This window comes from Hyperolius riggenbachi, chromosome 11, assembly GCF_040937935.1.
Source record: "Hyperolius riggenbachi isolate aHypRig1 chromosome 11, aHypRig1.pri, whole genome shotgun sequence".
Lineage (NCBI taxonomy): Eukaryota > Metazoa > Chordata > Amphibia > Anura > Hyperoliidae > Hyperolius > Hyperolius riggenbachi.
In genome coordinates this window covers 200,202,630-200,224,717 of record NC_090656.1, presented here as the reverse complement: position 1 = coordinate 200,224,717, position 22,088 = coordinate 200,202,630, and the positions used below count along the sequence as shown (strand labels likewise).

At 45.4% G+C, this 22,088-nt stretch overlaps 1 protein-coding gene and 1 long non-coding RNA gene across 6 annotated transcripts in view; one reads left to right on the top strand and one right to left on the bottom strand.

The window, feature by feature from the left end:
* Positions 1–22,088, bottom strand: part of SCUBE2 (signal peptide, CUB domain and EGF like domain containing 2) — a 162,896-nt gene that overhangs the window by 2,791 nt on the left and 138,017 nt on the right. For 3 of the 5 annotated variants that reach the window (XM_068260196.1, XM_068260199.1, XM_068260197.1), the window contains 6 exons: positions 18,425–18,595; positions 17,115–17,282; positions 14,625–14,786; positions 5,224–5,421; positions 4,080–4,232; positions 1,697–1,776 (listed from right to left, as the gene is read on the bottom strand). In XM_068260196.1, the coding sequence (XP_068116297.1) occupies positions 1,697–1,776; positions 4,080–4,232; positions 5,224–5,421; positions 14,625–14,786; positions 17,115–17,282; positions 18,425–18,595 (932 nt within the window). Of the gene's footprint in view, positions 1–1,696; positions 1,777–4,079; positions 4,233–5,223; positions 5,422–14,624; positions 14,787–17,114; positions 17,283–18,424; positions 18,596–22,088 lie in introns of those variants that run through there. The other 2 variants (XM_068260198.1, XR_011024702.1) reach the window with 2 other exon arrangements.
* Positions 1–22,088, top strand: part of LOC137538181 (uncharacterized) — a 209,781-nt gene that overhangs the window by 146,907 nt on the left and 40,786 nt on the right. The gene's annotated exons all lie outside the window — the stretch shown is intronic.

Sequence of the window (22,088 nt, the reverse complement as noted above, 5' to 3'; positions counted from 1 at the left end):
ACGGCGAGGCGGTAAACTCTGAGGATTCCAGAGATATTTCATGCTAAAATCGATCAGGAATTGCCTGCAGTGTATGGGCAGTCGACAGATCTCTCTCTAATCAGATTCAATCAGAGAGAGATTGGTCTTTTGGCTGAATCTGCCCAGGTGCATGGCTACCTTAATAGGATAATCTTCAGAAAATGTTACATCTAGTAGCCCCTTCTCCTGTGTTCCTCTATATGCTCCGAGTCTGGAAACCTTCAAACATTCTCTCAAAAACACACCTAGAATTTGCTATAGGTAGCATTTGAGACTCATTGCTTCATTCGCTAACCCTTGTGTCTCCTTCCCTAATGTATTTAACCTACTACTCTCTAGTCCAGGGCTTTTCAACCTGTGGTACGCGTACCACCGGTGGTACTTTGCTGTTGGCCAGGTGGTACAAACCAGGTTTGCCCGCCACTTTATTTGACCACCTGCCACTTGTCTTGGTCCTGTCCTGCTTCCACAAAGTTTGGCTCCCCCTCCCTCTCTCCTAGCTGTGCTGCTCTGCGGCATACTTCAGACCTCAGATCAGTTGGGAAGAGACAGCCAGGCAAACGGTGCAGTGATGTACCCTGGGGGTACTTACCTTGGGGAGGGGGAGGCCTTTGGATCCTACAGAGGCTTCCCCCTTCCTCCTCATTAGAGGGGATCAAGCACTGGGAGCCCAAGTTCTCCTTGTTGGTGTGTGCGCACGCACAGCAGCTGCTCTCCGTTCAGGCTCCAGCAGAAACAGCTAAGCCTGATTGCGTCCAATCTATTGTACAGGTACACTGGTGGTACTTGAAAATGTTCAGGCTATAAAAGTGGTACAATTAGTGAAAAAGTTGAAAAGCCCTGCTCTAGATTGTAAGCTCATAAGGGCAGGGACCTCCTCCTCCTATTCTGATGTTATGTATATGCATATGCACCAGTATTGGTGAGATCTCAAACCACACAACTAATTATGCAATTGCATTTCTGGATGTCCAAATTGAATATGTATAGATGCTCCCCATTATGGTTTTGTACTATGTACAGTGCTAAGGAAGATGCTGGTGCTATATTAATAAAAAAAAATAATAGTGATAGCTGCAGCGGGGTTTGAGGTAAAGCATCTAGCCTCCTCCAGCGCTCTGTCTCCTGTTCTGTCCATCCTCCACAGTGGCCGCCTGCTCTCATGCATGTAATCACATGACATGTAGGACCAGGAAGCAGAGAGCTGGCAGCTGTGGAGGAGGACAGACAGAGAGCACTGGAGGAGGTAAGATGCTCTACCTCGAACCCCACTGCTTCCCTTACTCTGGTTGTTAGGAAACAAGAGAGGGGCCACTAGATCACCAGGGAGAGCATACGGTGCAGGGGATCACCAGGAAAGCTATGTGAGAATTGGGGGGGGGGGGGCTCTAAAGAAGTAGGGCCCCTCTCCCCATCCACTGTTCTGGCCCCAGTCAACCACAGACCCTGTACAGCAGTACCGCTTGTACTGCCCTGATGGTGGCCCTGCAATATGCATCTGTGAGATGGCACAATGTTCAGTAGTAAAGTTCAGTAATGCATTAATGAAGACAACACATCTCTTGGGAGGTAGAGAAGACATCTTACCTGTAGAAAATCTTATAATATTTTTTTATGTTGGCTGTTGGGAACATTTGGGTCTCTATTTGGACATGAGAAAAGATTTACGTACTACCTTTAGTATCTCCTGGTGGTTCTCCGAGGCGTACAATCTCCCATCTCTGACAATGTCCTCTATCAGCTCCTGGTAATCTTCTGCATAAAGAGATAATATACAGGTTAGTAAATTCAAACAGGAACTTTTTAAATCACATTCTGTACAGGCTCTGGATTAACATGGGGTGGGGCCAGGTCTTACTGTGCTCATCATTGTGGCTAAACCTACTAGCATAAGGGGTCTGACCGTTATTACAACTGCTGCAACACCTACTAGCATGGGGGGGAAATTTAACTGTGGTCACTACTGCAACCACACCTACGAGCATGGGGGGGCCTGACTGTGGTCCCTACCGCCATCACACCTGTGAGCATGGGGGGGGGGGGGGGCGACTGTGGTCACTACTGCAACCACACCTATGAGCATGGGGGGGGGGGGGGCTGACTGTGGTCACTACTGCAACCACACCTACGAGCATGGGGGGGGGGGGGGGGCTGACTGGTCACTACTGCAACCACACCTACGAGCATGGGGGGGCTGACTGTGGTCACTACTGCAACCACACCTATGAGCATGGGGGGGGCTGACTGTGGTCACTACTGCAACCACACCTACAAGCATGGGGGGGGGGGGGCCTGACTGTGGATCCTACTGCAACCACATCTACAAGCATGGGGGGGGGCCTGACTGTGGTCACTACTGCAACCACACCTACCAGCATGGGGGGGGGGGTCTGACTGTGGTCACTACTGCCATCACACCTACGAGCATGGGGGGGGGGGCTGACTGTGGTCACCATGCAACCACACCTATGAGCATGGGGGGGGGGGCGACTGTGGTCACTACTGCCATCACACCTACGACCATGGGGGGGAGGGGGTTCTGACTGTGGTCACTACTGCAACCACACCTATGAGAATGGAGGGGGGGAGGGGGAGGTTGAAGCCACACTTACTTACTTACACACTTACTTAGCATGAGGCATGGTGGAGGGACTGACTGGGATTACCATTGCGGCAACACCTACGAGCATGGGGGAGCGGGTCTTATTTTGATTACCACAGTGGCCACACCTACTAGCATTGGGGGCAGGCATGACAGCGTTTTCCACTGTGGCCGCACCTACTAGCAAGGGGGGGGGGGGGGGATCCAAGGGTGTAGCAATAGCCATAGCAGCTGCTATGGGGCCTTGAGCAGAGGGGGCCCAGGTGGTACTTGATGTATTCACCAACTTTCTTGTGTTCCTCCACCCTATGATTTTATGTAAGTGCCCATGTACTATATGCAGTGTAGATTGCATGAGAATGTAAATTGCCCAATTATCTTGTATCCACAGGGTAGGGGAAGATGTCATTTCTCAAGAATGCCAACATCTTATGGCACCAACCACTACTTTTGGCTACTTATTCTGGTGCGGGAACTTTTGGCAATCCATGCTGGGGTCTACCTAAGGAGTTCCTCTGGCTACCCTTACTATAAGAAGGGCTACCTAAAGGGGCACTATGGCAAAACATTGTAACATTTTAAATATGTGCAAACATAGACAAATAAGTAGTATGTTTTTTCCAGAGTAAAATGAGCCATAAATTACTTTTCTCCTATGTTGCTGTTACTTACAGTAGGTAGTAGAAATCTGACAGAAGTGACAGGTTTTGGACTAGTCCATCTCTTTATAGGTGATTCTCAGCAAGGCTTTTATTCTTTATAAAGATATTCCATAAAAAGGATTTAAACAATGATGCTGACCAGCTTCCCTGCTCGCTACACAGTTTTTTGGCAGGTGGACAGAGCAACTGCCATTCACGAAGTGCTTTTGAAAAAAAATGTATCACTGAAAATCCCCCATGAAGAGATGGACTAGTCCAAAACCTGTCGCTTCTGTCAGATTTCTAATACCTACTGTAAGTGACAGCAACATAGGAGAAAAGTAATTTATGGTTCATTTTACTCAGGAAAAACATACTTCTTATTTGTCTGTTTGCACATATTTAAAATTTTACAATTTTTCGCCATATCACCCCTTTAATGCTGGGAGGCCCTCTAGTTACCTAAAATTGGTGTGTGGAGGGAAGGGGCACAAAGGAGCCTTGTTATTTTTGGGAAGGGGGCCCCAACCAAAACTTTGCTATGGGGGCCCCATGATTTCTAGCTACGGCCCTGGGTGGATCTGACTGTGATTACCACTCCGGCCACACTTACTAGCATAGGGGGGCAGGTCCAACTATGGTTACCACTGCGGCCACATCTAATAGCACAGGGGGCGGTTGTGACTGTATACCACTGTAGCCACGCCTACTAGCATGGGGGGAGGGGGGGTGTCTCACTGTAATTACCACTGCAGCTATATTTACTAGCATCTGACAGCCTATCAGTTTCTGATAACTGAATGTTGAACTCTTACCATCATAGGTGACATAGGGGACCTGGAAGCCTTTGGCGCTGTTCCCTTCATTAGACCGAAACTGTATCCAGAGCTTCTTAGAGCGCGAGGTGAAGGCAATCGGCCGCTCGTAGGTCTGGCAGGTCTCATATGTGGTGACCGAATTGGAAGAAGCTACAAAGTGACAGAAGATTAAAAAACAAACAAAAAAAATCAGTATTTCTCATTTCAGTTGAGTGGTTCTTTATAGAACAAGTAGGCATAAGGGGTATGGGGGGCACTACCAGTGCGACAGAATGCAGAAGACCATGAAGGAGATGCGCTGAAGTGTCACATTTTGCTGTGCTGGATCCTGGCTAGGTGAGTCACACTCCCGCTGCGCACTACCTCCACGCGACCCCCCGCAGCTGCACACCAGACGAAGCCCCACCCTGCCCGCTCGTAGAAAGGGGCATGGCCAGGATGTGAAAAGCCTCTGCAGGGAATGCCAATTATTCGGGGGTAGGGAGAAGCTGAAGGATGGCTCCCCCTGCGGTAGGTAATCTCCAGGTATATATTAACTATATTCCCATAATTTCTTCCTTTGGACGTGTAATTTAGAGTCTGACTATTGCCGACACCTGAATTACAGTAATTGTATCGCGATTCATGCTATAACCGTATTTAAGATTACAACCTATGCCGACACCCAAATTAGGCAGTCTTTCCTCTTCTTGGGTAAGTATCTTTTTTTCTTTTTCTTTTATTTCACCTCAGGTACACTTTAACCTCCATAGCGGTATGCCTGACACTGTGTCTGGCATGCCACTAAGAAGTTTTTTTGCTGCTCCCCCACCCCCCCAAGTTAGCAAGCTATAGCGCTCCACTCTAAAGTTATATTACTACAGATGCTATAGTGTACAGGATATAGGATATAGTGCACACTCGGGGGTACATGTATACACGAGCAGGGCAGTGGCAAGGTGGCGCACAAGGCCGATTTCGCGAGAGGTTTCATGCTGAAATCGATTGGAAATTGGCCTGCAGTGTATGGGCTGCCGACAGATCTCTCTCTAATCAGATTTGATCAGAGAGAGATTTGTCTCTTGGTGGAATCTGCCCCTCATCGTTAGATGTATGGGCTACCTTTACATTCATCAATCTCATCCAAAAGCACTCTACTCACGGCTTTTCCTCATGACCAGGTAATCTCCACATTCGTCCTCGATGGGCAAGAAGATTTCAGGCACCACGATCAGGATCCGCCTCTTGGGGGGTGGGGTTATGTTCCACGTACACTCTGTGTTGGCTGGATAATTTCCTGGGTAATTTGGTGATTCTATGTAACCGGTGAACTCTCCCAGCTCGCCCCCGCACTGCCTGTCTGGTGAAATAGAAATTAAAATATGAACGCGTTAGTAAAATCAAACACACTGACTAATATTCAGTCATTTTACACAAATAATAACTCTCTGGTAGTAAAGCTGCTGTGCTGTTAAATGTCTGACCTCATGATGACATTACTGCACTACAGAGCTCTGACCGCTAAAACAAATAACAGACTCTTAAAAAAAAGTGGAGGAATGTCCCTTTAACTTTGTTAAAAAAAAAATAAAAACCCTCAGTTAATGCATCACAAGGACTAAAGCCCAACTAAAGCTAAAATTAAATTTCCGTACACAAGAAGAATCCTGGTAGTCTACGTGGGCAAAGAAAAGGTATAAATTAGTCGGTCTTTGAAAGCATATATAGAAAAAAGAACTATGCCAAATATGGGCAATTAAAATACAAGCATGTTTCTTTCATGCCCTTGATGACGCCTGTAGGGCGAAACCAGTCGGGTGAGAGTGGGCATACCTTTGATGACATATTTGATGATACCACTTAGTGTGTTTCAATATCTGCTCTACCTATAAAGCCATATTAATCCATACCTTGCACTGATGAAGGCCAATGAACCTGAAATAGCAGTATGCATGTTGGATTAGTAAGGCTCTGTAAAATGATTAGGGCATAGGCACACATTGCTCTGCAGCATATGTGTCTTCAGAAACATAATGGGGTGATTTGCACATTAAGCAGTGATGCATCATGGGAGCTCAATCTTGCTCACAAAGTTGAACAAGTGCAAAAAACTTCGGTTTAGCATAGCTACCAGTCTACCTGATTAGACTCAGACATTCATAACCAGTGTGAATTTTAGCAATCTAACTGCAGCAGAAAGGTTTCGGGCAGATTTGACAAAATCAGTCAAAAATTGACCATATGAATGAAAAACCCTATTTTTTTTTTTTAAATCCCTCCTTCGTACCGCTCTTTACTCCTCCTGGAAGATGGGGATTTCAGAACAGTCCATATTCCAGAGAGACGTTACAGGTTAGGAAAGGGAATTTATCTTTCAATTAAAAAGGAACTGTAATGAATGTAATTGCTTATTTTTTATTTTACGATATTCATTTATAAATTAGTCAGTGTTTGCTCATTGTAAAATCTTTCCTCTCCCTGATTTACTTTCTGAGGTTTATCACAGGCAACAAAAACCTTTGACCTGAGGAAGGCGTGGCAGACGCCGAAACCGGTAGTGACATAGAGAGGCATTCAGCGTGACGAGTTGACGCCCCCCTCATCTCCCGCTCCACAGCGCAAGCAATGCGGAGTTAGCTGTAGCGATCCCAGGTCCTGGCCAGACCGAGGGAAGGCGAACGGAATGTGGGCGGTCTCTAACACGCGCTGTAACTACCTTTTAAATGTAAGCACAATATATTGTTTTTGCGGAAATAAGTAAATAGGGTTAATTCACCATAGTAGCTCTCTTGTTTTCTTCTTAGGAAAAACCTTTAGTCCTGCTAGGTGCAGCTCTGCGGAATGTTCAGTTAGGCTTTGTTCACATCTAAAATCGAAATCACTGATGCCAGCGACTTTCACATCTTTTCCCCTCCCGGTGCTTACCTACTCGTTGCAATTTTGTGTAAAGTGCTTTTCAAAGCACTTTTGCAGAGTAATTTGTTTTTTCACTTCCTGACGCAAGTCAGGAAGTGAACTCTTTGACCCGGAAAATAATAAATACAATGTATTCTTAAAAGCGCTGAGGAAATCACTATATCAATCGCTTTTTCAAGCGTTTTGTGATCTCCCTATACGTTCCATTGAGGCAAATCACCCCAAAAATGGTACAAGCAGCACTTTGGTGAGCGGATCGAAATCAAACCGCTCAGATGAGAACACTCTCATAGGGAATCGTTGCACATGCGCTTTTAGGACGATTTTCAAAATCGCTGGTGCTCAAAAAGATGCGAAAAATGCCCTAGGTGTGAACAAGCCTTTGCTGAGAGTTCTAAAGCCAGAACAAAACATACCTGCTCGCCCAGAATGTTCTGAGGAGAAGAATTCTGCATAATAAACAGCCTAGGCTAAGCCTTAGTTGGTGGGATTGGCTACATACCAATATACAGAAAAACAAATATAGGAATAGTCTCTGATGCTGAAACCAGGAAATTTAACGTAAGTGGGTATCCTAAAAAAAACATTACTCCATTCTACTATATGTTGTCACAGTTCCTCAAGTTTTGCAAATGTTAAGTTTACCGTACATCGAAATTGTTAACGTTAAATTACAAAAAGAATCCTGAAAGCAATGTGACCAGTATGAGGTGTTATCTGACAACTGTACAGAGGCAGCCGACGGCCCCCAAGCCTGAAGATAATAGTGATAAAGAGGGTGACAGTTTGCTATTCCTCTAGCCTCTCAATACGGCTCCCTCCATTTATCAGACATATGGGCTATGAAGCGTCGGCTCTCCTGGCATTGTTTGAAATGAACGCGTGGAATAGGGAGGGGGGGAGACGACGCCTCTTTACATTTCTTTTCAAATAAACAAACTCGTACTGAATGTTTAATCGCCGCTCAATTTGTTTTCTGCGCCCCATTTTTCATTTCTGCACTTCTAAGTGTGTCAGCAGTTTCTTTCCCGACACCTGGCTCCACGGCGAGTAATCTGGCAGGCGCTACTGTAAATAAACGGAAATAATCTGGATTTACTTGCGCTGTTAAGAGCCTGAGATATAAACAGTTTTGCTGCCAGGACTGGAGGAACGCTGCACGTCACCCAAAATCCACAGAAATGGCCTTTATTACTGCTGTGTTTTAGGTGATTTTCTAGGCGGTGCGGGTTTGTTCTGGTCTGGTATGGCTGGGAGATCCCAGACGTCGTATGTAAAGGGGATCTCCGACCAGCAGAAATGAGACCGAATGGCTCCTCAGAATGGTCAGGCCGATCCAATAGCCTATTATGTCTTTCTTTTAATTTGCAGCAGAAGTCTCCTACGCTACGCACTGTAACAACAATCACAATGTGATTCCCATTCCATTTAAAGTAGCACTTCAGATAAAAATGATTTCCTGGAGCTGTGTTGTCAAATTATTTACAAGACAAACACCTATCAGGAGCCTGGGCATTAGTTACTTCATGAACTCCAAACTCTCACTGCTACAGGCTGCAATGTTCTAAGAGAGATTTAGTCTGTGCTTTCCTCCTTGCCGTTTCGAACAGCAGGATGAAGTCATCTAAGCAGTAGCAGCTCCACCCACTGAGGCAGATTTATCAAAACCTGGGTAAGGAAAACTGGACCGCAGTTAGTGCAGAGGTGCACTGTAGTCCTCAATGTTCAACCGTGCGATCGATCAAATACTGTTAATAGTGGCAATCAATGATGAACAATCGTATCAATAGTTCTATCTATCTGAATAACGGATTGATTGTTTTAGTCTGATTGGATTGCTTATAATTTTCCCCTTCATTGGTGGGCTTGAACTATCATTACCAATCGACTGAGGTCGTACAGTTAATGGGCAGTTTTTTCATTCCAGATTCCCTCCCATCCACAGAAATAGGATCGTACCCTGCAACAGTGATGAAAAATCGCAATGCACATTTGCAATGCGTTACGACAAGTCCATATACTTTTGCATGGATTCCAAATTGGGATTGTTTGTTGCAGAAGCCTCAGTTCACCCAAAAAGTTAACACCTGAACACTGCGCGCCATTGGATGGTATTTTTAGATCGGTGATCGGAGATGTTAAGGGTTTTGTACTGGGCCTAAATAACCCTAAAATCCATACCTACTGAAAATGCTCTGCCACATACCATTCTTCTTAAAACAGAAGGAATATGCAAGTTTCACACAAGCGCAAGCAGTAACACCCATAAACAGAACCACTAAATTATAGCAAATCTGCATATTCCTAATTCAGTATAAGGTATGCAATGCATACGGCTTTATGTGTAGGACTTGTGAGAAGGGCTAGAAACAGGTTATAAACCAGATTTATGCACAAGCGCAGTTACAGATTTATGCACAAGCGCAGTTACAGATTTATGCACAAGCGCAGTTACAGATTTATGCACCAATTGGACAAGTTGGGGAGTTTACTGGGCCACACTGCGGGAGAAATAAGGGGCTGGGGAGAACGCAGATCTAACAGACTACTACAGGGGGCTGGAGGAAGCTACAGGGAAGTATAAATCCTTAAACATACTTTGTCTAAGGAACACTTTAACGGACAACTGAACTAAGGACATGAAGGCTGCCATATTTATTTCCTTTTAAAATGGACCTGAACTTTTGCACAAGACAGAAGGAAACAGAGAGAAATGCACCCTGTAGGTACTTAGACAGTTTAGCCCGTCTAATTCCCCCTCATCTGTAACTAATCACCACTGTAATTTGATCTCTTCAGCTCAGGAATCTCCTCTGCCACAGTAAACAGGAGCGGTGGAAAAAGTAGACACACTGCACATATATTGCAGGATTTGTATCAGCCGTAACAAAGAAATGTTTTTCTTTAAAGGTTATTGTGCTGCTGCTTATCTTTTAGAGCAGAGAGGACGTTCTGAGTTCAGGTACACATTAAGCAATGCCAGTTGCCTGGCTATCCTGCTAATTGTCTGCCACTAATACTTTTAGACATATCCCCTGAACAAGCATGCAGCAGATCAGAAGTTTCGGACATTAATTGCCAGATCTGACAAGATTAGCTGCATGTGCGTTTCTGGTGTTATTCAGACACTACTGCAGCCAAATAGATCAGCAGGGCTGCCAGGCAAATGGTATTGTATAAATAAATATGGCAGCCTCCATATTCTTCTCACTTCAGGTGTCCCATAAGTCCACTAAGAAAAAACATCCCGTATCGTGCTATCCTCTATAACTACTTAGGGGAGAGTATTGGAACTCTTTGGTAATTGGTTGCTGTTATCGGACATCACCCAGCACAACCGAGCTGAGATGAGGCGGAGTCCTGTGCAGGGACCGTCGTGTACAAAGCCGTGCTGTGTCCGCGCAAAGCATCAGACGTGTCAAATATCACAGCTGCACGCGATCTATCTGCAGCACTGGCAGAAGCCGCTTCACCTTGTCAAATCAGAGTTCAGTTTATCCACACAACACGCGACTCTTGTTTGTGAGAACGCAGCACACGACTGACAAGCGGCGCGCCTAAAAGCTGGTGTAACGTCATGGTAAAGGGCGGCCAAAAGCTGTTTCTATGACATAATGCAGCTGCCGACTTCTACTCCTTATTGTGTCCTAGTGCTGCCGCATTATGGTTCATAGCATTACACTGCAGTATACGGCGAGTGTAGATCTTACCACCAGAGATTGGCATAAGTCCCCTATGGCCTAGCCTCTTAGCATGTGGTTGGTGCACCCAAAGGGGGGGGGGGCATTTGGGCTAGGTTTAGGAGTACCTGAACTTGTCATAATCAACCTATTATAGGGAATTTTAAAATTTTTCCCTCAATTCCGACCCCCCGCCCCGAGAAATGTGTGTGCCGTTATCTAATAGATTTGCACAGCGCACTCATCTGAGTTGCATATGAGAGCGCAGGCGCACAGATGGCCCAGGCAGTAGCGCGGAGCCATTTGGCACTATAACGCAGGCAGTCAGTGCACCCGAGCTCTATCACAGATGGAAGCACGGCTGCGATCTTTCAAACAGCTGCTGTGGGCTGTAAGACGAGCAGTCAGCGCTACCTCTGCTGTTTTTACTTTTAAGTCTTTAGCTTACAGTTTTATATGTTTCTTTTTTTTTTTTTACAAAATATTGTTGATCCACTGTAGTCACAACAGGGAGAGCTTCTCACTCCCCCCCCCCCCCCCCTTCATAGCATAGAATAGACTCCCAAACAATGGATCTGCACAGCATTCGCTCTTGGAATCTTCCTTAAAGGGAACCCGGGGTGGGATTTAATAACGTTAGTAGGGCACAGAGGCTGGTTGTGCACACTATCACCACTGTTGCCCTATTGTGTGCCCCCAGGACCCCCCTGCGCTCTGCTGTCTCCTGTAACAAAAACCGCTGTGCTAGTGACATGCACCTTGTCGCCAGCACGCTGTTTACCTGTGACTGTCTGTCACCGCCGCTCCCCCGCCTCCTCTATATCAGCGCTCCCCGCCCCTTCCCTCCCGCTAATTGGAGGGAAGGGAAGCGGGCAGGGAGTGCCCATATAGAGGACGCGGGGGAGCGGTTTTTGTTACAGGGGACAGCAGAGCGCAGGGGGGTCCTGGGGGCACACAATAGGGCAACAGTGGGGACACTGTGCACAACCAGCCTCTGTGCCCTACTAACTTTATTGAATCCCACCTCGGGTTCTCTTTAAGGTGGCCACACACAATACAGTAAAATGATCTAATTTTACAGCAATTTGATAAGTATGATTGGATCTCCCGAACAAATCGAAATCATTTTTTCATTCGACTGAAAAATCCAATCAGATTTCCTGTTTTTTATCGATCCGGAATGCTGGGTTTTTCTTCAATTTTTTAAAGATTGTATGGTGTGTGTTAGATTGTCAATTTATTAATATACACACCCTAGCTTTTTTTCTCAGTTTCCAATCATTTTTTATCATAATTGGGGAATATTGAACATGTGTGTGTGGTATATTGGTCATATTTTTGAAATGTTACAATCGGTCAGAAGAATGGATTGCAATTCTTGAATTGAACAGATATTTAAAAAATTGGTGTGTAACCACCTTTAGAATGTTAGTGAAAGAGAAGTGGTAATTTAATCATCCTCCAGATAACCTGAAGAAGCATGGGTAAACTCGAACGAAACGCGTTCAATAAACCAAGTAACCATTTACTACTACTCTGCATGCACTTGCTGCCAAATCACTGAACAGCTCTTGGTAAGCATGCCTGCCCCCTCTAGCTACTAAGCAACAACGCGCTTGGAGAACCGTTACCCCAGGGGTGGGCAAACCTTTTTTTCAATTGGACTGCATTTCTCTAGAATGCGGACTAATCCTATCAGCTCTCCCTCCAGACTCAAGCACACGGGGAATGATTGGGTGTAACTCACCCAATCATTCGTTCCAGCGGCGGCGTCATGTGACATGCTGGTAAGTAATGAGGGCATGTCACATGATGCCGTTGTTGCCATGGAGTTCACAGCTAGAACAAGTGACTTGGTGAGTGAATTGTGTTTTTGCTTGCTGCACGCAGTTTTGTAAGGACAGCAGGAGGGAGAGGAGGAATCCGGTCCTCTAGCGACGTGCTGGCTTTATAGGTTTGACCAGGGCTGTGTTACCGTAACAGGCTAACAAGGTTTTTATATTTATTTATACTGGCAGAAGACTGACTACCAGGGGACCAATTTCAGTTGGAATCTCAGTTACACTTTTTTTTCGGCCAGGTTAAGTGTATTAATACCGTCTCCTCCCAAGCCCGAGGCTGTGGTGGGTTTGCACCCAGACCAGTCACAGTCTAAGTCAAATCCGGAAGTCGAACCCACAACCTCATGCACGGGAAGCAGGAGCATACCTCTACACTATCTCAATCTGACGTAAGTTACACTTCTAATTGCAGCACAAAGGTAGTAAGAAGAAAATGGTTGTAATTAAAATACAACAAATGCCAAAGCATTACCATGCCCAGCAGGGAGCTCCACCTGTGCTTAGCAAATTACATTGATAAGCTGATGGAATTACAGGTATGCATACAAATACATTTCTTGCATACTCTATTTTGACCAGCAGATGGCGTGACAGTACAGCACACTAGGCTAGAACAAAAGGCAATAAAGTGGGCAGCAGGTAAACAGGACATGGCCTTCTTTTCATTTATTATGGCATTTTGCTTGCTAAAATACACATCCCGCAGCTTAATTTTAAAGAGGAACTGTATAATGTAATTTATTATTTTATTTAAGTATTTTATATAGCGCCGACATATTACGCAGCTCTGTACAGAGTATATTGTCTTGTCGCTAACTGTCCCTCAGGGGGGCTCACAATCTAGTCCCTACCATAGTCATATGTCTATGTATGTTTCGTGTAGTGCATGTATTATAGTCTAGGGCCAATTTAGGGGGAAGCCAATTAACTTATCTGCATGTTTTTTTATGCGAGAGGAAACTGCAGTGCCCGGGGGAAACCCACGCAGACACAGGGAGAACATACAAACTCCTTGTAGATGCTGACCTGGCTGGGATTCGAACCGGACCCAACGCTGTAAGGCGAGAGCGCTAACCACTACGCCACCGTGCTGCTCATGTAATGAGAAAAATTGCTTTTTTTTTTTTTTTTTTACAATATTACTTTATAGATTATTTAGTCAGCGTTTGTCCATTGTAAAATCTTTTTTAAATTATCATTGTTGCAATATCTTTAGTCCTGGCAGGTGATCTCTGAATTCTGCATATCTAATCAGCCTAGGCTAAGCACTGGGACAGAGAAGTTGCATACAATGTACAGCTATAGAAAGTGTTTCGGATGCTGAAACCAGGAAAATTACCCTAAAAGTGGGTATCCTAAATAATTTACTGCACTCTACTTTGTCACTACAGCGCCTCTTTAGTAAAAAGCTAAATACAACTAGAAAGGGCTCCTTGACATTCAAATCTATCTATAGATGAGGCAGAGCTGCAGCCCTTCTGTGGAATGTAACACTAGTGCCACCAATCAGCTTTCTTTGCACAGCAAGATGTGGGTTGGCTGATAGACTGTGACTGGTGCACTCACTGGTGTAACAATAGCCATTGTGAGCCGTCACAGGGGGGCCTGGAGGCTAAGGGGACCAGTAGTGGCAGCTCCTTGCGTGTGCTCGCTTCCACGTCCCAAACTCTTCCTTCTCCCCTCTCCACCTCCTGAACACCTCTCACCCCCCCCCCCCCCCACCACTTCCTGCGATCGTGCAGAGCAAAGGCAGCTGCAACACAGCAAATACTTTACCTTATTCCAGAGGGACATGTCCTCTTCACTACTCCAAGTAGCCATGCCGAGCAGCCTATTGGTTTGCGGCTTCCTATCACATGACCTGCAGTGTCTGGAAAGACGGAAGTCACTAGGCTGCATATTGTAGCCACACGGAGTAGTGAAGAGGACCTGTCACGTCAGTGTCAGGTAAAATATATGGCTGCCTTTGCTCTGCACGATTGTGGAGGGGGGAATGAGGTGTTCGGGAGGCGGAGGGGGCCACATTTTGCTGGGGGGCCTGAGCTGTGCAAGTTCCGCTTATAGGTGTATTGTCTTAGGATGTCACCCAAGACAGGGAGCTTGGGAATGCTGGGGGCGTCACTTACTTTTGCATTGGGTTATATTGGTGGATCCATCGAAGTCCGTGCTGGTATTTCCAGGGCAAGCCATGCAGAAATTTTGGCCAAATTCGGGCTGATACATTCCCACAGGACAGCGGATGCAGCGGTGTGTGGTGGTGTTGTAGGAGTGTCCAGGTGAGCACTGAACTGCGCAATCCAGAGAAACAATGTCAGGCAGGGATGGAAAGACAGCGAATACAAATGGCTGTCACTCAGCAGGGACAATACTGGACTGAAACTGTAATAATGCAATGAAATGTAAACAGAAGTAAAAGTAAGCAAGAGAGATAGGAGCAGGAGAGGAGGTAGAGATGGAGAGGGGTGAAATAGGGGAGAGGGAAATAAGAGGAGTATATTTGAAAATGTTATCTTTGGGCGCAGAGTAAACCTAAAAAAAAATTTGGTTAAGGGCGCAAAAAATAGCAGTAGAAAAATATCAGTAAATGTACTGATTATTCTACTACTTAATTGATAATGTGAAATATCGGTATTTCACTATCCTCTAACCTCTCCCTACTCTCACACAGAATCCCCCGGTGGGCAACTAATACCCCCCCCCCCAGACAACTAATAACCCCTTTCCAGACATATAATAACCCCCCCCCCCCCACACACACACACTTTGTGAGCAGCCAATAACTACCTCCCCCAGACAACTAATAACCCCTTCCCGGACAAATAACCCCCCCCCTGGCAGGCAACTAATAGCCCCCCCCCCCCTTGTGGGCAACTAACAACCCCTGTGCTGGGTAACTAATAAACTCCTGATGGCACCTAAACCATCACCCCCCTCCCCCCCGGACCTCTCGCAAGAATGACAAGAATGGCCTCTCGCAAAATAGTGGGACCCAGGACAGCTGGCTATGCAAACCGGGGGTACTGATTACCATATTTTTCGTACTAGAAGACGCTCCTGACCATAAGACACACCTAGGTTTAAAGGACAAGACATGGGAAGAAAAAAAATATACCAAACATGGTGCCTCCATGGTGAAGGGGCATCTTGTGGATTATGCCCCCTTTGTACCTCAATCCCCCCTTGTACCTCTTGTGCCTCCCTGTGTCCTCCTCTGTCCCTCTCCCCCCCCCCCCCAGGTGTCCGCCTCTGTCCCCCTGTGTCCTCCTCTATGCCCCTTTGTGTCTCCCTGTGTCCTCCTCTGCATGGCCACAGTACTGGGAGTCCCTAACATTGCGGCAGGTTGGTTGGTATTGGGAGGCGTTCACAAGTCAGGCACTCCCTGCATTTGGACTATAAGACGCAGTGACTTTTTTCCCCCACTCCTGGGGGAGAAAAAGTGAGTCTTACAGTCCAAAAAATACAGTACTAACTGATAGCCGTGGTTCACATAGCGGGTGGCCCTGGGCACCTGCTATCTCTTAGCAGGGCCCCTTTGTTTAGAGCTGTTCCAGATAAGAGAGTGAAGTTTAAAGAAGATCAATGAAATGCTACATTTTCAGCCTTGCATACATATATAACAGACCACAATCGCATAACATTGTAAAATCTAAAATACATGTAAACACACACTTATAAGTATAGATTTCCTAAAGTACACTGCACTATAAATTACTTTTTTCCTATGTTGCTGTATCCCACAGTAGGGAGTAAATATCTGACAGGTTTTGGACTAGTTCATCTCCTCATAGGGGGATTCTCATATTTAATTCATTCTTTGCAAAAGCACTCCCTAGAATGTATGTATACAAATATGCCGCCCACCCTCCCTACTCGCTGGCACACTATTCTGGCAGTTGGACTGAGCAATTGCAGTTCAGTATAAGCTTTTTCAAAATACAGAAATCCCTGGGAATCCCCCATGGAGGAGATGGGACTATCCAAAACCTGTCAGGTATTTACAACTAGTTATAAATGATTGCAACCTAGGAAAAAAAAATCATGGTGCATTTTACGCAGCAACAAACGTAGTACATAGTGCCTTTTAAATTTTTTAATTTTTCAAAATAGTGATCCCTTAATTCAAACTGCATGCAGTTTGGAATTGGGCCAAATGCAGCAGATTTTAAATTGGTCCAGTTCTAAATCCACATATACACACCCCAAACTAATGTCATCCGGCAGGGATTGGGATACGATCATTCGGGTGACATTTTGTGGATGGGGCTGTACAGACCATCGCTAGCTTGAAGGCTAGCGATGCGTTCTGTCAGGCACGACAAAGGAGGCGGCACACAGGAGAAAACTACTGCATCAGGCAGGGTTAGGGCTAGTGATGCAGCATGCTTGATGCGTCTGGGCCACCATCCATACACTAGATTCTCGGCAAAGGCAGTAATTGGTCTACTGTGGTTATTGGCCTTTAGATGCATGCAAATGTCATTAAAGGTGTTTACAAGTCAGAAAAATTAGCATCTCCAGTAAAGAGCAGGTCGGGGGTGGGGGGGGATGGGACACCAAGAAAACAGGAAATAGAGGGAGGAGACAGTGAGGGGTGGAGCCACAGCATCATGAGTAACCTTTGGTTTCGCATTCATGGAATATGGAGGCTCCGCTGTGTCTGGTTGTCAGGCCTCCGCCACAGGAGAAACACATTGTCCGCCCCCCTTCCGGCTGGTACGCTCCAACAGGACACAGTTCACATGGGCGAAACCCATCGGCGGAGAATTCTCCAGGCGGGCACAGACCTGAGGAGAGAGAGAGAGAGAAAGTGGCTCAATGAGTGAAAGAGAGTCTCTGCGAACTCAATCCTATACTACAGCCAATGGTCACCTCTGTTACACAAGGCCCGTTTCCATTCATAGCCAGCAGCTAGGACCTATTAAGACTGAGAAGTCCATTTACTGCAAGGAAAAGTCTAACCAATCTCCCACAAGTCGAGCTGCTTTCTAAAGGTGTCCCTTTCTGAAATGGTTTCTACTAGATGAACAAGCAGCAGAGAGTTCTCTACGCTTCCTAAAACTGACCACAAGATGGCGATGCTGAACCAGCAATCCATCACACTCCCTATGGACCAAACTCATAAGATATAGCATATACTGTACCTGTATATTTTGAAAATATTTATGTTAATAAATTCTCTTTATAAAGCTGTTCTGCTCACTTTTAACAGCGAGGGTGGAAACAATCCTCACAAAAAATGAGAAGTTGTGTTTTGCCATTCTAGAAACAATCTAGGTAATGAAGCAGCAGGAAGAGAATGAGAGCAGAAAGGCATGTTAGTTTATGCAGTGCAGCAGGGGTAGGCAGAGTTGCAGCAACAGGGGATGCAGAGGTAGTGACTGCATCAGGGCTTCTGGACCACTAGGGCTTCCATCTTATTAGCTTTGCATTGAGCTATACTGGTAATGAACTCCTCTATATGTGCATTGCATAGTAGTAATCTTCAAACACTGCAGCTGTCCTTGGTAGGTTTTGCAGCTCCATATCAATAGAGGGCTTGGGGCTCCATGTAAAACTTGCACTGGGGCCCCAAGCTCCTTAGTTACGCCACTGGGGGTAGGCATAAACCCTTGTCAGGCTGGGATAACTGCGGATGCCCCAATGGCAGGTAGAAATGCATATTCTACAATGCCTGTCCAATTCTATTTTTCAATTAATAATTTGGCTCTTTATTGAAGTAAATTCATTGACTGAAGGCCCAAGTTTTTTATTTATTTTTTTGTCGATCTAATGTTTTTACTGAATAGCTCATCACATCGATAAATGAAATCGTACTGCGAATTCAGATTGTGAGATACACGGCACTACACCGATTCTGCAGTCATCGTTTTTAACCCTTAGTGTTCCTATCGCCCTCCCAGCGCACTGGCGGGCGGATCTGCATTACCTCCGCACTCGGAGAGGTCTCGGGCCCCCGCATGCTTCGAGCTGTCTCTGTTCTCGGGGCCGGGGCAGGTTTCACACACTATCTGCCCTTCCTCGTTCTGATAGGTCCCGTTTGGGCATAGAACGCACTGGTCCTTCTGTCCGTCGTAGTACGTGCCTGCCTGGCAGCTAACTAAGAGACAAGAAAAGAGAAAAGCGTGCCGGTTAGTACCCCGGGGAGGGCAGAAGGCAGAGGAAACAGCTCAGCATTCAAGTCATACACTTCACTAAAACAAGTGTCTACTGTGCTGTAGCTACAGGTCAACCATCCATAAGCCTTCTGTTCACTCTGCAAAACATTGTTTTATAGTTTAATTAAATTAACATGTGACAACTAAATGGGACATAAACAATAATTGCTGACAGAGGGCCTAGTTGACTAGCAACTTGATTGATTTAAAAGCATTTAATAACATTCTTAAAGTGACATTGCGCTTAATTATTAAAGAGGACCTGAACTCAGAACTTCCTCTCTACTATAAAAGATACGCAACAGCGTGATAACCTTTAAAGAAAAACATTTCCTGGTTACAGCTGATATAAATCTGCAGTGTATCTACTTCCTGCTTTCATGGAAGCAGACATATTGTTAACATCCTGTGCTTTCAAATGAGCTTATCTGCCATGGAAGTTGATATCAAATTGCAACTTGTGATTAAACACAAATGTACATCCGGCCCACCGCTAATCGTCCAGATTCTTCTCTTCCCCCCCCCCCCCCCACGCTCCCTGCAGAGTTACAAGCGGGCGATTAGCGAGGGATAACTCACCAGCGTACCACACCCTGGCCGCCAGCAGGTGGTACGCTGGCGTGTCATGTGACGGCCTGTTACTATGGAGACGCGACAGAGGAAGCCCTATGTAGGTGTGTTAACCCTGCTAATTGCCCACTCGCAACTCTGCGGGGAGGGAAGGAGGGGGGGAAGAGAGAGGAGCAGGCCAGGCATGTCAGGAATGTGGCCCGCAGACTGTGGCCCGGGCCACACAAAGTTTACCCATTCTAGAGAACAGCAAAAAATTGGCATCGCTCCTAATCAAGCTGCAACTGAAACCAACAGAGGTGTTCAGCGCCCCCTAGGGACCTAAATACACACCTTGAATACAAATCAGATGCAAAACTATGTACTAAACCCCAAACTATACACATTAATGCAGCTAGCCACAAGAAGACTTACATTTGTACACCGGGAGATTCCTGATCTGACACAGCTGAGAGATCAAATTATGGTGGTAATTAGTCACAGATGAGGGGGCATTAGACAGGCTAAACTCTCTAAATACGTGCAGGGTGGATTTCTCTCTGTTTTCCTTCTGTCCTGTGCAAGAGTTCAGATCCACTTTAAAGGCAAATTGCTACAAACATTGCAACCAAATCAATCATCCAGTCTCTTGAATCCCCTGGAAACAATATTTTTCTGGCCCACCATGCACAGAGCCATCTGAATCTACAATAGTTTAACCCATTAGCAGCTTCAACAGAGTTTCTCATCTGAGAAAAGTGCACTGCTTTTGACTTCAGTCGGCAGAACTTCTTGTGCTGTAAATTCATGGAATGCTTTGATCTCTCTACTGGCAGAAAATATAGAAGCTGAAAGCAGAAGTCCTCTGTTGTTGTCTCACATTGCTCCCTAGTGACAAGTGGCCATAGGTACATATTGCAGTAGCACTAATCAGAAGCAAAGAAGTGTAACAAAGGAGAAATTTAAAAAAAAAACTAAAATAAATTGGCCTGGAACATCTGCAAGTCTCTAAATTGGCTGCTAAAGGGTTAAATGACAACTGAAGTGAGAGAGGATATGGCTGGATAGTGTACTTGTGGCTGGATAGTGTACTGGTTAAGGGCTCTGCCTTTGACATGGGAGACCAGGGTATGAATCCTGGCTAGGTCAAGTACCTATTCAGTAAGGAGTTCAAGGCAAGACTCCCCAACACTGCAGGGTGGCCTCTTGAGCGCGTCCCAGTGGCTGCAGCTCTTGAGCGCTTTGAGTCAGACAGGAGAAAAGTGCTATACAAATCTTCGGATTCCGATTATATGCTTATTTCCTTTTAAACAATACCAGTTGCCTGGCTGTCCTAATGATCTTTCTAGCATTAGTGTCTGAATTACACAACTGAAACAAGCATGTGACTAATCCAATAGTTTTAGAGGCTAAGGATCAGCAGCACAGCCAGGCAATTTGCATTGTGTAAGAGGGAATAAATATGGCAGCCTCCATGTCCCCCTCACTTCAGGTATCTTTTAAAAAAGGACTTGGAATGGTGTCGATCAACAGAGTACGATGTAACGGAGTCAGAAAAGAAGCTGTACTTAAAATAATAAAAGATTATCCAAAAGCAAACCGGCACAAAACTACCGTATATCACAAGGCACCTGATCTATATATATATATTTCAATAAGACACTCTTCACCTCTCCACCAAAAAAATCTTTCACCAAACTGCAAAAAGTTTCAAACTCTTTGTACTGTATACACATTACAAGAGGGGGGAAACATAGCATTAACTCTAGTCCTAAATGGATATTAGTTCCCACTATAAAGCTCTCCTTAATATAAACACTGAGAAAGCCCAAACGTAAATCTTGGAATTATAAGACATTTTTACTGATTGATGGACCCATTTGGGGGGTGGGGAGGCTGGTGAGGGTCAACCATTCAGACATTACATCTTGCTTAGAAAAGTCTGCAATGCGATCACAGTGGCAGTACGAATTATCAGGTTTATGCAGGACGACCATATTTTGTACAGCGGCAATCAACGTTTCAATTATTACTATAATTAACCTAATGCAGCGAGATGGAGTAGCAGACTGTGAGTGAAAGTTACATTCACTGTGTACTAGTAGCTAGCTGGTGGCACTCTTGGGAAACAGCAGTAAGGTCCTGACAGGTGGCATGTGACAAGGCGACCAGACTTAGCCCTCACAAGGAGGGAAACGGGCACAAAGAGGGTAAGAGGCGCCCAGGAGTGTATAAAACGGGGGTGGCTTACCTCAAGAATGACAAATTCATTTAAAAAAAAAAAAAATATATATATATATATATATATATAAATTTTAATAAGCATAAGCAACGCATTCCGTGGGTCTCTGTCCACTTCCTCAGGCTAAATAAAGCGCAGAAGGGTTTCAAAAGCCAGGGGCAGAGCAACTCTGGGAGGCACTCTGCACCTGGCTTTTGAAACCCTTCGGCAATTTATTTAGGCTGAGGAAGTGGGAAGAGCCCCACGAAACGGGGAAAAAAAATCATATTTTATATATGTGAATATGTCCTTATTGAGGTAAGCAACATTTTTCTCTTTTATTTTTAACTCTTTTGTATACACTCCTGAGAGCCTCTTATCCACTTTGTGCAAAGCATACTTACATCAGTAGGGGAAAGCCTCTGGATGCTCCTGATCCTCCGCGACTCCTCCACCGCCGGCTGGGACCCTCTTTCATGTATGAGCGTGCCGCACTGCTCAGGCTCCAATGGGTTCACGCCTGTGCAGTAGCACAGAGCCGCATGTGAACAGAGGAAAATGTCTCCATGCTAATGCACAGGTGAGGGATGTACTTTGCGCCTGCAAAGTGCAACCACGCTTCTACACAAAGGGGAGTGCGGCCACGAGCATTCTTCAATAATTTA